At 42.6% G+C, this 13,515-nt stretch overlaps 1 protein-coding gene across 28 annotated transcripts in view; it reads left to right on the top strand.

Moving 5' to 3' along the window:
- NRXN1 (neurexin 1) overlaps positions 1 to 13,515 on the top strand; it is a 682,391-nt gene that overhangs the window by 393,196 nt on the left and 275,680 nt on the right. For 2 of the 28 annotated variants that reach the window (XM_062605790.1, XM_062605788.1), the window contains exon 1: positions 12,363 to 13,485. The exons of 24 other annotated variants lie outside the window; for them this stretch is intronic. In XM_062605790.1, the coding sequence (XP_062461774.1) occupies positions 13,260 to 13,485 (226 nt within the window). In that variant the 5' untranslated portion in view covers positions 12,363 to 13,259. Of the gene's footprint in view, positions 1 to 12,362; positions 13,486 to 13,515 lie in introns of those variants that run through there. 2 more of the 28 variants (XM_062605792.1, XM_062605791.1) reach the window with 2 other exon arrangements.

Raw genomic sequence — 13,515 nt, 5'->3', positions numbered from 1 at the left:
GAAATGCAGTACCCTCTCTTATCAGGAGAGAAATCATGCATTGCAGATTTATGGCCAGGTTTGTGTTCGTGCTCTGGATTTTCTTAGTCCTTGTATAGTCAGCTAGGTCTGAAAATATCCTAATGAGGTTTATGCTGTGGCTAAACATTGATGAAATATCTGCTGATCTCATCAGTGTGGCCAAAACCCTCACTGGTACAGCAAGTTGTCCTTTTTCATATGAAGATATTAAATCAGAGATTCTAAATGAATTAACAATGTGTGAAGTGGTGTTTACCACCTGGGTCTGTACTGAGCAGTGACGCAGGGATTCCCTGCTGCTAGTCATATTTGCAACCAGCATTTTCCTGTAGCACTACTGGAAAGGAAAAAGCAAACTTCTTCAAATGTATAATTAAAATTTCCCTTCTGGAAAACTAATCTTGTGAATCTGCTTATTTCTGAGCTGCTTTAGTGGAAGAAAGCCTTTACTGTATTGCTTACATGTTATAAATCTTCTTTGATGAAAAAAACGAAAGAAGTGCAAACAATGATATATTTTCTAGACTGAAAAACTTTTTCATGTACTGAGTTGTATAATTAAAGCCCATCTTGACTAGGGAAGTTACTTTAGAAGTCTTTAAGGTTGTAAGCTATTTCCCCCTTCACAGTTCTGTATCTCTTTGGCAGTTAATTATATTGTATATAGATCCAGTGTTCTAGAGGAATTTCATAAGAAGCAAATGCACTTATGGGATATACTGTATGTCTGTCTATATCTGGCTATGATTCTGTGACTATATCTAAAGGATATTTAATTTAATGGCATAAACATTGCTCTAAATCTCTTTTTGCATGAATGATAACTTGATCAGTTGTGTGAAGTGGGTGAGAATTAAAAATGGTTTCTACTAATTTATAGCTCATACAGATTTTATTGGAATGTGTTACCCCTAAGGTAGCATTCCAGGTCTTTTAGTGTGTGTAAATTCTATTCAGGTCAATGGGATGTTGGCTGAAAACATGCAACTGGAAGGTATGTGGCAAAACAAGCCTATGCTGTAATTCATAAACCTTTTTTGTGATTGTAATTCTGGTGTAGAAGTTCCCCCTTAGAAACAGGAGGGCTGCTCATTGTCCCATACAAGTGCAAATACTGCTTTCTGCTACAGTGGGAAGGTAAGAAACAGGGATCCTGGCCCCAGGTTTTGTATTATGTGACTTTCCAGTTGACCTGATGCTGGTGGTGTGCCCTCATCTCTCACTGAGCTTCATCACTAATATTTTAAATCTGGCAGCAGTGACTAATATTTGGGTTAGAACAATTATGTTTTCATTAAAGCTGGCTTACAGAAGCAAAGTAAATGGAAACAGAGGTTCTTAGTACCAAGTACTGTAAATTTATATCATAATATTTAATCTTCCTTTAGTACTTTTGTGTTCCTTGAACAGGAATTGAATGATAACAAGGTGAAGGCTTCCAGGGCATTACTTAAAGAAGGCATTTTATTGAGTAAAGTGCACTGATTCCAGCTGTAAGAATTAACTAATTTTAGGTTTAAAGGCAGTTCTGAAAAGAAAAGTTTTTGAGAGAACAGTTGTTCAGTCCCAACTAAAAAACAGTGACAAAGAAAAGGCATTTAGTTTTTTTTAAACCAAGACTACAAAAAAAAAAAAAAAAAGATGAAAGGGAACATCATTTCCAGAATGAAATCATTTTAAAAAATGTGATTCTTTAAATTTTCAGTATGTGTTTCCTTTATATTTCACTATAAATAATCCAAGAGCTTTTCATGTTCCCAAATGGAAAGAAGAAAAGTTTCACTATAAGTTTTTTCTCAGCTCCACTGCTGTCACTGCTTTATAAAGCACTTTGATATATCTGGATGAGAAGGACTACACTAGTACTGAGCTTTTTTTAAACAAAGCAGCCACAAATCAGTAGCATATACAGTCCCAGCTCCGCTAACACCACAACAGTTCTGCTGGAGGCAGGGCTATGCAGAAACTGTGATAATTCATTTATGTGATTGTCTTCCTCCAGTGCGTGGCATAATTCTGGTTAACATTATTGGCAGTACTTTGTGTGCATCAAAGGCAAAACAGCTCCAGGAACTGACATCCTGTTAAATGTGGAAGAGCTCTTACAGGCTAGTGTGGTTCAATATGGTGGGTTTTGAAAACTTCCTCAGGAAAACCCTGATCTTTTCTGGGCAGTAATGGTGAACTGTGTAACCACAGCCGGCCAGCAGTGCACCCATATTTTGTGTTGGAATTCATGAGGGTTTTAGCATGTGCAAAGATTGAAAGCGCAGCTTCAGACCATCATCCTTTTTAGGGCCCCATTCTTCTCATTTTACTCTTTAGAAACAAAATTAGATCCAAGGGTGTTAATAGAAAGCCTTTAGCTTTCTAAGCCTTTAAAAATGTGTATGCATCATGTATTTTTCTTCTGAGTACATCTTTCATAGTGCACTGAAATAAATAGGTAAAATTAGGTTTTGATAGAACCATCAAGTTGCAGCTGAGAAGTCTTGCATTTTGCTTCCTGTTACAACCTGTTTGTTAAAAAATAAGTTGGTTGTGACTCTTAATTTTAATTATATAGCAGATGCCTCGTCTTAGCTAGGAATAACTTCAGTTTAATTCCTTAAAAAACAAAATGCAGGTATAAATTATATTATTTTCTGTTTCCAGTCTCTTGGTAGTTGCAGCTATTATTTGCACGTATGCTAAGGAGAACAAGCTTTTTCTGTCAAACTGTCTTTACAGTGATAATGCTTTCCCATACAAGTTGTCCCATCAATGAGATATTTATAGGATTCCCATTTTTCAATGTATAAAAACTAAGGCAGGCACATGCAGCTGTAATTATTATAAACATTGGCATTTACCTTGAAGTGATCTCAAAGCGCTTTAAACACAATATTGTGTTTAAAATATATATATGTATATATTTAAACACAGTATTTAACAATGTTCTTGGTAGAGCTTTATGGATACAGACTTGTAGGTGCAGAAGACTTAATCCTGCAATGCACTGTTTAATAGTGCTTGAAGATGAAAGCCTCCGAAACCTTCCGTCATGTTACTCATGCAAATCAACTTTATCCTTGTGACTGATAACATTGACCTAGCTTGTCAATTAGCTATTAAGGGACTAATGGTTTGTAGTGATTTGTCCCAGGTTGCACTTGAAAAGCTATGGCAGAGGCAGCTGTAGAGCTTCCATCTTTTCCATACTACCAAAGGGAAGTCAGTGTAGAATAATGTTTTAGATGAGGGTATGGCACATCACCTGATAGCCTAGCCATGTATCATTGCAGAAGTGTTTAATTTTACAGTGCTACTGAATGAGAGATGTGCACAGTGACACCAAAATGTAGGTAGATGTCTTCATTTGTATGCTTCACCAAAAGTCTGCATATTGTCTGTATTAGAATCCCCTATATTTGCCCTTAGGAGAAGAACAGAACCCATATATCACCAGACACTTCCCCTTGTTAATTATCTTTGGCTTCTGTAGGAGCTTTATTTTCCTTGCCCTATCAATAGGCCTGCTCAAAGAAGTACAACATAAAGGGGTTTATCTGTGTTATTGATTGAGTAGGAAGTGATGTGTTTGGGACTGCTGGAGCTTCTCTAGTGAGTATTTATTTAAATTGGGGAAAAAAATCAGTATGACTTTAAAAAAAAAACAAACTAGAACTTTCATTTAACATTACAAAAGAGGGCATTGCTTAATCCCTGAAGTAGGAAATTGCTTTTCTTCATGATCCATTGCTTTCATACTGTTTCTGGCTGCTGGTGCTGAAGGAAAGAAAAACTGTGTTCTCACTCTTGTTTTCACTGTTGTTTCGTGTTTTCTTATCCTCTACAAAAACTTGGCTGCTAATTTGTTGTTGAAATAAATCAAGGGTGGGGAGAGCCTGGCTATGAAAAGATCTCTTTGTCTCAAATGGGCATTTGCAGATAGGGAAGTGAAGCAAAACTTTAGGTGGGAAACTGAAAAAGGGAAATTAAGGATTTGAAATAGCATATCAAAGCTGAAGTGTATGTGATATTGCTGTTCTCTGAGATGCTGTTATGGGTTTATACCTAAATTCAGCAGCGTGTTCCCAGAAGAGGAATGTTGCTAAGGAGTGTTTTTCCCTGTATTCTGGTCTTGTACACATACAAAGAGAAAAGAAAATGACGATTAAAAGCAAAAGGCATAGCTGGCTGAAAATGGTGGTATCTTGTTTCACCTTGGTTAGAACTCATTCATTTTTGTTAAAAGCACCTATTGTTTTATTGCTTCTAATATGCGTTACCGAAATACAGTGTGTTACAGCTTAGGTCTGGAAAACACTAATGGACTGTGACTAAGGAATGATTATTTAACTTCAGAAGTTACAATATTTAGTTAATGATTCCCTGACATTGTCAGGACAGGTCACAGATGCATTTTGAAGTAATTATAAGTTACCAGCAGTGGTTTATATTTTTCCCTTAGCAACTGCAGTAGAAGTTGTGTTTTTTTCTTCTCCTATCAGTGGTGACTTCTGTTTCTTTTTTCAATCTGACTGCTTTTTATGTTGTGGGTTTTTTTTTAATCTGTTTAGCCTTGCAAATCAAAATCAAAGGTTATGCTAGCAAAATAGCAATATGAAAATCATTGTGACAGTGAGGTTTTGATACTAGGATGTAACAGGAGAGATACATGTAGGTTTGATGTGAAGTTTTTGCTTGTGCTAGCTGTATGAAGAAGATGGCAAGACCACACCATATGCCCAATAAAAGCTTCATTAGAAAGGCATTAGTAGCTTAATCCAACTTACTCTGTGGTTTATTTTATTTAGAACGTAATAAGGTAGGTTCATTAGTTTGCAGACTTAATGTCTTCTACTGTACCTCAAAGCAACCAGTAGCAATTCCACTGAGACGCTGCAGATCTCACTAACACCTGTCAAGATAAACTCATGGCTCTCTGGGGGAATCACCTTGGCAACATAACTGAGGAAATCTGGGAAAAAAGTAAGTCTTTCACACACAAAAGTGTGTTACACAGTATAAACTTGATTAATGATTTTTCACATGCCTCCGAGGTCATAGATCACTTTAAAGTAGAAAAAAAAAAAAGCCAAATCAATCTCTGAAGAACAAATATTTTGGAATGTACAATGCTGTGTTTGAAATGTATTTTAAAGAACTTGACGGATGGAGAATAATTATGCAATTTGAATTGAGCCTCAGAAAGGCTGTCTGAGATCAGCAGTTGAGCCTCCATCCCCCTAGGACTAATATATTAGATTACAAGGATTATTGTAGTGGCAGTATTTGTGCCACAACATTTAAGATTATATCAGTGTTTCCATTTTAAATCTGTATGTTCAGATGTTCATAACTCAGCTATACAGAGTGTGCTTAGCACTACAAACAAATACAGCTTCTGCACAATGGTGACACTTTTTCTGGGGAATAAAGAAGAAGGGGAAAGAAAGAAGTTTAAAGCTAAATAAGTATTTGGACATTTTACAGTTATGAATGCCAAAAGTTAATGCTGTCTTCTTACAACTCTTGCTTTTCAAATTCGGTTATTTCTACAGCTGACTTTTAACAGTGCCGCTGTCTGGAGTCTAAAGCACTGTATTGAACTAGGAGAGTGGATAGAATAGTAGCAGTCTGGACCTTACCCCTTTCTTTGCCTTCAGTAATGTTGTGGGACCAGTGTGCTCAGGGAAGGCAGGAGGTGGAGCTCCACCATCCATCTTCTTCTCCACCAAGGCCAGGAAGGGAGTGAGGTGATGATCATGAATCATAATGAGTGCCATCTTAGAAATCCTGTCAGGAGAACCTGCTAAAAAATGCACTCCTAACCATAACTTACTCTAAGCCCTTCACAAATACCATTTAGGGCTCTCAGGGCTATCTGAGGGCTTCCCACAAAAAAAAAAAAGGCAATCAGTTTTGCCTTGCAAGGTCTTTAAACTCAATTTCCCCATTTTAGGGCCGTTGCACTTCGAGTCTAGTGTGAGCTTGGCCTTGACATGGCATTTAATATCTCAGGTATTATGTATGGTAAACAAGAACAAGAGCTGCAAACAACACCATACATAGACTTTTCCTATTTTTGGAGGTCTTTATCAACAAATACACTTTGCATGTATTTCAGATGCTTGTACTGGATACAAAGGAGCACAACGCTGGGTTCTGATATTGACATCCATCACTGATCAAACTTCTTGATGACTAATTTGCAACCTATTTTTGTGGTTGTTTTTTTTTGTCCCTAGCTGGAGTATTTGCTGAGGAGTTCAAATTAGTATCATTGTAGCTCTAGTCAGGGATCTGCCTTCTCTGCGGCAATGCAGTGCCAATTCCTGCAGCAGCACTGGTAGGAATCAGACTTTTGCAGGTTCTGCAGCAGTCTAATTGCCCATACAATTAACTGCTCATGCAGTAGTCCAGAACGAGGATGGGGACTGGGCACAGCATGCCCTGCTTGATGCGGGACTACAAATCTCTTAAATGTCTCCACATATATACATGTGGATTTGGTCTTAATTCCCATGGCTTTATACTGGAATGGAAGGGGGAACCTATGCAGAAGCATTAGCACCTTCTGTGCAAAGTTAGACCCAAAATAAACAAAAAAAAAGGGGGGGGGGGGGAGGAAAATATCAAATAAAGTGGCATTGCAGCACTGGTAGCCAGCAGAAGACAGCCCCCAGGGGAGTAAGATCCATCCTCCTCAAGGCAAGTCAAACCAGGGCTAATGTAACTAATGGTAGATGGACTTGGCAAAGTGCCCTGAAGAATGATGGACCCACCAGGGCCATCTCAGACTAAGAGGGAACTTCCTTTCAGAGTCAGAATTCCCTGTTGGAAAATATTTTCCTACTAACTCCTTCTATTCTAAATTGAAGGGATCTGCCTTATGTGCTGGTTTTCAGTGAAATGAAAAAATAAATATCAGTTTGCTTTTGACAGCAAGAGATAGAGAGGAAGAGATTGTTTCTGTCTTTGTGCATGCAGAGTCAAGAAACAGTTATTATGAAAATTTAAGGCAATTTGAATGGAGAGTTTTATGGACAGAGAGATTTAGCAACTGTACGAGGTTTTATTTTGAACTATACCTATAGAGAGCAGTCTAAGTATTTCCAATGTAAACTTTTTTTTTCCATGATCACAAAAAATTAGAATTACTATGTATTTTTTGACTGCACAAAAACTTCATCTATCTCTGATATAATTGTATTTTTTACCTTCTGAGTATTTCACAGCCACTGGCTTGCTTTCTAAAGGGTTTCTGTCCTAGGTTATATCGGGTTAGGACACAAACTGGCCACAGTTATACATGGATAACAGGCCTTGGTTCAGTATCTTGTAATTCATTGGCTTCTGAAAGAAACATCCTCTGCTGTTTTAAAGAGGAAAATTAACACCTCCAGTGTTAGCAGACATTGAAATGTCTGAAAATCAGACACTTCTAGGTTTGGGACATCCTGCGTACAGGTCTGTAAATTCATCAGAGCTTATAGTGGTAAGTGGAACATTAGCTTGAATGTTTTCTTCTCTAAACCACTGTTTGTAGGATGGATAAACATAAATTCTGGCCTGCCTAACTGTAATCACAAAATGTCCACAGGTTTTCAAATGAAGTGAGATTCCATACCCAATAGCAGAAAAGAACTAATAGAAAAACACAGGAAGTGTGTTAAAGTGTGCATTTTTCTTCTGTGTTTGCTGAATAGCACTTGAGCTTCGGGAGTTTAAATGTGGCTGTTGCAACGCTAGTTGCAAGATTTCATCTCTGGAGAGCAGAGGTGGCCAGAGAAGCCTGGTTGCGTAAGGCAGAACTTAACCTAAAGGAGCCCTGAATTTAACTGACAGCTTCACCAACCCTGAGGCACGGTCTGCACTTGAGGTTTGCTGGTGTCACCAGAGTTGTTCATCTTACCTAATACAGCTGTATTGACAAGAATCAGGGTGTAGAGAGATACGGTTGTCCCAGCAAGAAGTATCTGATTTTATCCAAGGAAATAATGTAAATTACACTCGTGGAAGTGCTTTTTCTGTTTGTTTAAATCTTCTTTAGGGGCATTTGGTGTTATAGGACAATGGCAATAGAAGAATCATAGAAGACAGGGAAAGATGTGTTTTTACGACTCATGATATTCTTGCTCATAAACTTAGGAACTTGCTTGTATTGACAGAGTTCACTTGGTGGAAATAACTTGATTAAAAGTCACATTTACTACCAGTGTGACCTGCACAGGGTGTTAAATGGTGTTAAAAAAACATTAACTTCACTGAGCTAAGCTTCCAAAATAACAAAAACTACCCTGTGAACTCTGTTTTTATTTTCACACTTTATTTGCTATGCCTGCAGTGGGATATTTATTTGTTTCCACAAATTCTTGTTTATTGCACTCTTTTGGACCACTTCTTCCTTCAAGTGAAGCTTCACATACTGATGCCACAATGTTGATTGTGTTGGGGAATACATGATTTGGTGTCTTTGGGGATTCAAAACAGATTATTTCAAATTCAGCTAGTTCCTCAGCTAACAGAGATTCATACTCACATGTCAGCAGGGGATAAAAAAATTAAGCAGTCTACATAAGAAATACTGCTTGCCATTTGTTTTCGGAATTCTAGAATTCCAGGTTGGAAGGGACCTCAAGGATCATCTGGTCCAACTTTTTCAGGCAAAGCTTGACCTAAACTATATGTCCCATGTTTGCTTGCAGATGCTTTTAACTTTTAGTTTTCATTACAAGCTTATCTCTGGGTACTAAGACACCCAGTTAAGCTTTTTAAATAGAATCATGAAATCATAGAATTCTTGAGGTTGGAAAATACCTTTAAGATCACCAGGTTCAACTGTTAAGCTAGCACTGCCAAGTCTATACTGTGTCCCGAAAGTGCCACATCTAAATGTCTTTTTAATACCCTCAAGGATAGTGATTCCAACACTTCCCTGGGCAGCCTATTCCAATGCCTGACAATCTTTTGGGGGATAAATTGTTCTTAGTATCCTGTCTAAACCTCCCCTGGTACAGCTTTTTTCAGCCATCTCTTCTTGCTCTGTTGCTTGGTACCTGGGAGAAGAGACAAGACACCCACATCTCTACAACCTCCTTTAAAATAAAACATTAAAAGACTGGAAGTATCTGACTACCAACATTTGCTTCAAATTGAAAAGAAGTGCTTGCTGTTGTTATAAAAACTGAGCAAGAGAGGATTTTATTTCCTGAAATTTCCTTCTTTTGCCTTCTTGTCCCCATCTGCCTTTCACTTGCTTTCATACACACTTGCTTCTTCACCTTCTTTTTTAGCTTCCTGGTATTCTTTCCACTTTAAGCCTTTTTATGATATTTTCTGCAGATTACTTCTTCCCGTTTCTCACCCGTGCATGGAATTAGATCACCTTTCCCCTCTCTGAAACTCAGATAGTCCTCTCCTGTTTGTCACTGTGGTTCAGAGTGCAGAGCCAGGAAAATGTCAAATGTTATTAAAATTAGAGCTAGTACATACCAGCTGCTGAGCACATTGGAGATCCAGAAAGGGATGTCTACAGAGGCAGGAGTCATCCTATTCCTGTTTTAAGCAGGTACTTACATAGCCTAAATAGCTTTTTGTGGAGATTGGCCTTTGTGTCTTCAACTCTTGGTTTGGCTACGCAGCAGCAAAATAATCTGTGAATTTAACAGTCCCTAAGTAGTGTTTAACATAATAATGTAACACCTAAAAATGACCCATTATAATCTATCTGATAAAAAAACTTCTCTAAGTAGTCTCCAAACACAGATTTAAACTCAAAACTTTAGTGGCAGTGATGTGTGTGCACTGCAGAAATAGTACACATTTAATAACGCCAAGCACTTAAACACCCTTTATATCTTCAGTAAAATATTAAATGAAGCACTTTTGAAGTACCTAAACATTTTATTCATTTGTCCTTGGTATTTAAGCACTAAGGCCTCCCTGACACAGTAGATGGCAGATGGAGCAAGAATTTAGATAAAGTGCTCATGCTACAAACATACCCAACAACACAGAGAAGAACGCTGACACAAAGTTCTACTGAATCACGGAGTCATAGAATAGTTTGATGGAACCTCAATGCTCATCCAGTTCCAGCCCCCTGCCGTAGCAGGGACACCTTCCACTAGACCAGATTGCTCCAAGCCCCATCCAACTTTTCCTTGAATACTGCCAGGGATGGGGCAGCCACAGCTTCTCTGGGCAGCCTGTGCCAATGCCTCAGCACCCTCAAAGTGAAGAATTTCTTTCTAATACCTAATATCAGTCTCCCCTCTGTCAGGTTATAGCCATTCCCCCTCGTCCAGTCCCTACGTGCCCTTGTCAAAAGCCTCTCTCCAGGTTTCTTGTCCACCCCGTTAGGCACTGGGAGCTGCTCTACGGTCTTCCTTGAGCCTTCTCCAGTCTGAACAAGCCCAGCTCTCTCAGCCTGTCTCCATAACAGAGGTGCTTCAGCCCTTGGAGCATCTCCATGGCCTTCTCTGGACTCACTCCAACAGTTCCACATCCCTCTTGTGTTGTTGCTGTCAGAGCTAAACACAGTACTCCAGGTGGCAATCCACACTGTCTTCAACCCAAGTAGAACAAACTGTGCCCAGGCTGAAAGGGAATTGTGTAAAGCCTCAGTTGCAAGGTTATAGGTAGAGGGAAACCTGGAATGGGGAGCCAGCTGTGCATTCCTCAGCACCCACAGGGATACTCTGACTAAAAGGCAGCAGGACACAGCTCCCATTGGAGGACTCAAAACAGTGGAGCAGAACTTTTGTCTAGACAGGACTTGCCAACTGCCACTGTATCCCAACAACTGTGTTGCCAACTGTACCATCACGCGGTTTGCAATACCAGCTTCCTGTTTCAAAGGAGTGATAACAGTTTTAAGTTGCTCATCTGTAGGATGTCTAGAATCATTAGGAACAGTCAGTTAACTACTGCCTGTTTCTAAAACGGCAGCAACATGTGAACAGTTTACAGAGAAACTAGTTCCAGTGACTGACTGAAATACTTTGTGTCCTGAGTTGGATTGATAGAAAACGTGGTGGTATTTACGGAAGAGATTTCTAACACATCTGAGGTGCATGAACAGGAAATGTACATCAGGGGCTTTAATTTTAGGAGATGTGGTGAATCCAGGCTGACGTTTCTTTGAGATTTCTTTCATTTTTCCTTAACTCTGAAACTTAAAGAATTGATTGCATTTTATGTTCTGAGAGGTGACAGCGCGTGGCAGTTGCAAGCTGATAGTTTGGAAAATTGGGGTTTGTGACTTCCTTGAGAGGCTTCTGGAGGCAGGTTGGAAAAGGAAGTTGCTGTGACATCCACAGGAGTTGCCTTTCCCCGGCGTGGTCCAGGGAAAGCCCAGCCCGCAGGACCATAACCAGGGTGCGGGGTAGTCCCCCTTCTCCAGGTTTGCATCCCGCAGGGGGATGCGCGATGGGGGGGGGGGGGTAATCCGCGTTGGGCTGAGCAGATCCGGGGCGAAAAGCCTTCCTGTTTCCTAAGCCTCCGCAGCTGAGTGAGGGTTGTGACTTCTCTTTCGCGGCCGCGTTGGGATTCGAAAGCGCCTCAGCGAATTGCGGTGGTTTTCGTTTAAATTAACGCGAAATGTATAAAGAAGGGGGAAAAAAAAGGCATTCTCACACCCACCGCTCGCCCTCTCCCTTTCACGCATCCGCACCCCGCACCCATGATCTCATGCTGCTGAAGGCATGGCACAAGATCTACGGCGGGCTGGAAACGGGGGAGGGAGAAGAGGAAGAGGAGGGAGGGCAGCGGAGCGGGGGGCCGGGATCGTCGCCCTCCCCCCGCACCGTACCTGGGGTGCGGTACTGCAGGGCTGCGCCTCCGGGGGTACGAGGGCATAGGACCCGCCGAGTGGGGAAACCGTTTTCCTTTTGAAACCGTCGCTTTTAAACAGTGACATCTCCCACCCTCGGCTGTGTGTGTGTGTGGGGAGGGGGCTGGAGCAACCCATCCCTCTGCTTTTGGGGCGAGGGCCCCGCTCCGGGGGGCAATGCGGGCGCAGCCCTGTAGATAGGGTTGGGGATGCTGAGACCCAAACCCATCTTATTTCAGGCTAGTAAACCGTGTGGGGTTTTTTGTGTTATTCAGCCCAGTCTGCTGTGGGCAGACGAGTAGTGCCGCGAAAAATAATAAAAAATATAAAAGGTAACTCTTTGTTAGGCGGCTGCTGGGAGCCGGTGCTCCGAGAGGCAGAGGGAAAACACCTGGCGGGCCAAGTTTAGCCCGATGACAACCCCCGAAATGGTTCTTTTTTTAGGGTGAAAGCGGGTTTTCGAAGCACGGGTACACCCAGAGGAGGGGACGCGCTGCCGCCGGAGCGGGGGGCGGGAAAGGGAAGGAACGGGGAGGGGGGGAGCGGCGCCGTGCTCCCGGCGGCAGCGGCGAGGCAGCGCGACCGTGCGGGAGCCGAACGGAGCCGCCTCCTCTGCTCGGGCTCGTCCTCCGCATCGCAGCCCCGGTTCGCTGCTGGGGGACTGCGGATTTGCATAGCCCAGCTCCTCCGTGTTTGGGGGGCTTTATTTTTAATTCATTTTTAATTTTATTATTATTTTTTTTTCCCCACCTACTCTCATCATTTCTCCCTGAAAGACAACCCCGGGTGTTACTGTCAATACTCAGAGAGCTGAGATTGCCGGAGCAGCGCGATTATTGTCTGGCGGCGTGTGTGTGAGTGCGAGTGAGTGTGAATGTGAGTGTGTGCGCCGGGAGTGGGACCGCGGGGCAAGGGCTCGCCCGTTCGGAGATGAACGGAGGGACGAGCGACGGCAGTTTGATTTCCCGGCGCTTTGCCGGCGCTGGCTGATGGAGCTGCACCCCTTCTCCTCTCCCGATCTAGCAGACATGGGGCAGGACCGCCCGCGCTGTGGATTACCGAGGCTGGGGGAACGCTTGGCGCTCTCGTAGCCCTCGCAACTGTGGAGCGTTATTCCATGAGCACCGACCGCGGGAAAGGCTAAACTACCGGTTGTTGGAGCGCGGGGCTTCCCCCTTCTGCCACCACCTCTGAACTGCCTGGATCCTCTGCCGCTGGCTATGTCTCGGATTGTTTTGGGTAGAAGAAGACCTGGAGAAAAGGATCCTAGCCGGCTTTCCCAGCGGGAAGAGAGGGCTCGCCTGGTGCGGTGAGCCGCAGCCGGCGCCGTGCCCGTGTGTGCCAGTTCGCCTCTGCCCAAAGTTTTTCCTCCTTGGCGGCGGCTGCCGCTGCTCCCGAGGACGCCGAGCCCCGGAAGATGGGGGTGCTCCTTAGGGGCAGCGCGGAGCCGGGGCCCGCCGGCAGCGGCAGCCGCTCGGCCCTGCTCTGGATAGTCCCGCTCACTCTCAGCGGCCTCCTCGGGGTGGCGCGGGGCGCCTCCAGCCTGGGCTCGCACCACATTCACCATTTCCACGGCAGCAGCAAGCATCATTCAGTGCCTATCGCGATCTACAGGTCACCGGCTTCCTTGCGAGGCGGACACGGTGGGTCCGGACGCCGCTCGGTACCTTGTG

Source organism: Pezoporus occidentalis, unplaced genomic scaffold, assembly GCF_034315485.1.
Source record: "Pezoporus occidentalis ecotype Australia unplaced genomic scaffold, CSIRO_AGI_Poc_V1 ctg93, whole genome shotgun sequence".
Lineage (NCBI taxonomy): Eukaryota > Metazoa > Chordata > Aves > Psittaciformes > Psittacidae > Pezoporus > Pezoporus occidentalis.
The sequence above is the reverse complement of the archived record's forward strand: the minus strand, read 5'-3'. Positions and strand labels throughout refer to the sequence as shown.